Source organism: Aphanomyces invadans (genome assembly GCF_000520115.1).
Source record: "Aphanomyces invadans strain NJM9701 unplaced genomic scaffold supercont1.61, whole genome shotgun sequence".
In the NCBI taxonomy this organism is placed as follows: domain Eukaryota; phylum Oomycota; class Saprolegniomycetes; order Saprolegniales; family Verrucalvaceae; genus Aphanomyces; species Aphanomyces invadans.
The window spans coordinates 61,558-64,109 of NW_008580206.1; the positions used below are offsets into that span (position 1 = coordinate 61,558).

The 2,552-nt window shown below is 50.1% G+C and overlaps 1 protein-coding gene across 1 annotated transcript; it reads right to left on the reverse strand.

Annotated features, from left to right (window-relative positions):
- Positions 1-456: 456 nt before the first annotated feature.
- H310_14098 (hypothetical protein) lies at positions 457-1,417 on the reverse strand. Its single transcript, XM_008881850.1, has 2 exons — positions 1,095-1,417; positions 457-1,030 (listed from the first exon to the last, which is right to left on the reverse strand). Exons 1-2 carry the CDS (start codon positions 1,389-1,391, stop codon positions 497-499), a joined length of 831 nt encoding a protein of 276 aa, XP_008880072.1. The 5' UTR covers positions 1,392-1,417; the 3' UTR covers positions 457-496.
- Positions 1,418-2,552: the final 1,135 nt, after the last annotated feature.

A 2,552-nucleotide genomic window follows, 5' to 3' on the forward strand; every position in this document is an offset into this window, starting at 1 on the left:
TGACGGATGATCCTTGGCGCATGTGTAAGTGCCATTTCGTCTCGCGCATCAACGCAGCGGTCCAGTCTCTTTTGAACATCGGCACGACCTTACACGAATGTAACATCCTATCTGCACACAGTCGTAGAGCATGCGGGTCAAGATCTTTCGACCCTCCATCCTTAGGAACACTGTTCAAGCTTCGTTCTGCACGTTCAACTAAAAAATTGCGCTCCTCTTTGACGTCCTCGTCAATTTTAAAAATTGGGCGTCGACATGCCGTTGGTACCGCCGTCCTTGCAGCGTTATCGATGTGTTGCTGCTTACCTCTGTGGACACTGCCAAAAGTCGCCATGGCAACTGTTGATCGTTTCATTGTGTGGAAAGAAAAGGGCATACTTACCTTCCATTCAATAACATAGACCAAACACGCCTCATGTTTCATTACGCTCTGTGAGATACAGTACACAATTTGCCTTAGGAGCAAATGCCAACATTGGTGTGGCAGGTTGTCATGTTAGAGGTTTTGCATGGGTGCATTAAAATAATGAAACTGCGGGACAACGCCGGGCAGCAAGACAGGAGCGAGCGTAGCGCGGAGGTGGCCGATAAGTTCGCCAGCGCGTAACTCCGATGGGCAAGTCCAGATGCCAACGGCACCAGGAAACGCGGGCACATTTCCAGGTGCGAGTCCAGCGGGAATAACGACTGCAGCCGGATTGATCTTCATAGCCTGCAAGTTGAAGATAACTGTTGGTGGATCGAGCAGCTTCGCGAGCGCCGGATACTGCTTTCCCAGTTCGTCAAGCAGATGCATGATCTTTCGCCCAAGGTCGATTGCGCGACCGTCAACTTGATGTAGCGTACCAATGCCCTGCATGAACGACAGCAATGGCCACAACTTGAACAAATCCTTGTCGATGGTGCAGAGCATCACGTCGTCGGGGAAACAGTCGCGCCCAGCGGCCTCAATCTCTTCGCCCGTCTTCCAGACAACACCGCTTGGTTGAAGACAATCATCACGACTGAGGCAGTGCTCTTGTAGGTCGACCTATAGAACGCTTAGAGAACATCGGAGAAAGTTGTTCCACAGATAGCAAGTTACATTCACATACCTTCTCGAGGCGCTTAATCAGTTGGATGAATTTGCTTTTGATTTTCAATTTCAGATAGCTATTGGGAGGCGCATGCCGCATGAGGAAGTTGCAGCGGTCAATGACATCGTTGTCCGTGAGATCTCCAGCACGCTTGAACTCGCTGAAAAACGTGATTGTTTCAACGTCGGTGAGCTTGGTGTTTCGCGGGATATCTCGCCAGCGGCACCCAGGAATATGGTTTGGGATCATACTTGCGTCTCGCAGTTCCTCCTCCTCCTTCTCCTCCTTCTCCTCACCGCTGCGCTTCCGCTTCATCGTCACCTACAATGTGTGAATGGAAGGAATTTACACAAATCTTCCATTGTCCAATTGCTCGACGTCCGTTTATTGAACATATCATCCGGATTACTACCTCTGTCCGCAAATGATTGCAACAATCAGTCTATTTTAAATACATGTATGTACTAGTATGCCTTGACAGATGAGTACTACGTAGTACTACTCATGAATTCCCCAACAACGTACTTTTTAGTAGTACTACAGCAATCATGGTTTGGGAGTATCAAGAGTTCGTAGTACTATTACTAGTACGCGAAACCGTCGTTGACCGAGTGTCGTCGTTCGCGTCGACGTCGTTGGGACCGAGCGGCCATCCACGACGGCCGCGCAGAGAGAGCAAACTCCATGTAAGGTGCATATATATGTCGTTTGCCCTCATTCAAGTTGGTTCGTGTGCTCGTCTCGGATCTGCATCGTCGCTGTGCCATAGGAAACGTGTCGAGTCACGACGCCGTGCGATCAACCGAAGCTGACGTTCCGTACGCACGCATCGTCGTTCGAGAACTGCAACGTTTCCATCGCTAGAGCTTTCAACGGCAGCGTTCAAGCCCCACGACTTCGTGGGCGTCGAGTCCAAGAATCGTACGGCAGACTCCACAGCGTGCAAGAGTGCGAAAAGCTCCATCTTGTCCAGGAAAACACCGGCAAGGCAAATTCCCCACGTCCATGCCGCCTGGGCAATGGCATGAATAGACGAGCGACGCCGTTGAGTCAAACGTACTAGCCAGAACTCTGCGTCATCAATTACGGTGTCGGCGCCAACGATCCCTTCTTCCAACAAGAAGTGTCTGTTCAATGTTCCCTCCTTCGGGTTCTCGCAGATTTTGTTGTCGCTTTCGAAGGTTGTTTCGCTCCATACTTGCTGGACGTGAACATAATGCGCGGTCTCCCGGATCTGCCAACTCTGTCCTTGAGATGGTGGCATTCTTGTATGAGCATTCCATAAGACTTGCCTTCCCAAAGCGCAAAGCCCACCTGGTAACTTGTGTATCAGTGCAGAATATGGCCTTCGCTCCATAGGAGTTCTCCCATAGTGAACGCCACGATCGTGACGCCAGCTCCGAGGTGCAGCTTCTGCATGTTAGCGGAGGAAATCATAAATAGTAATACTAATCATTAAGTACTTGTACTCTATAT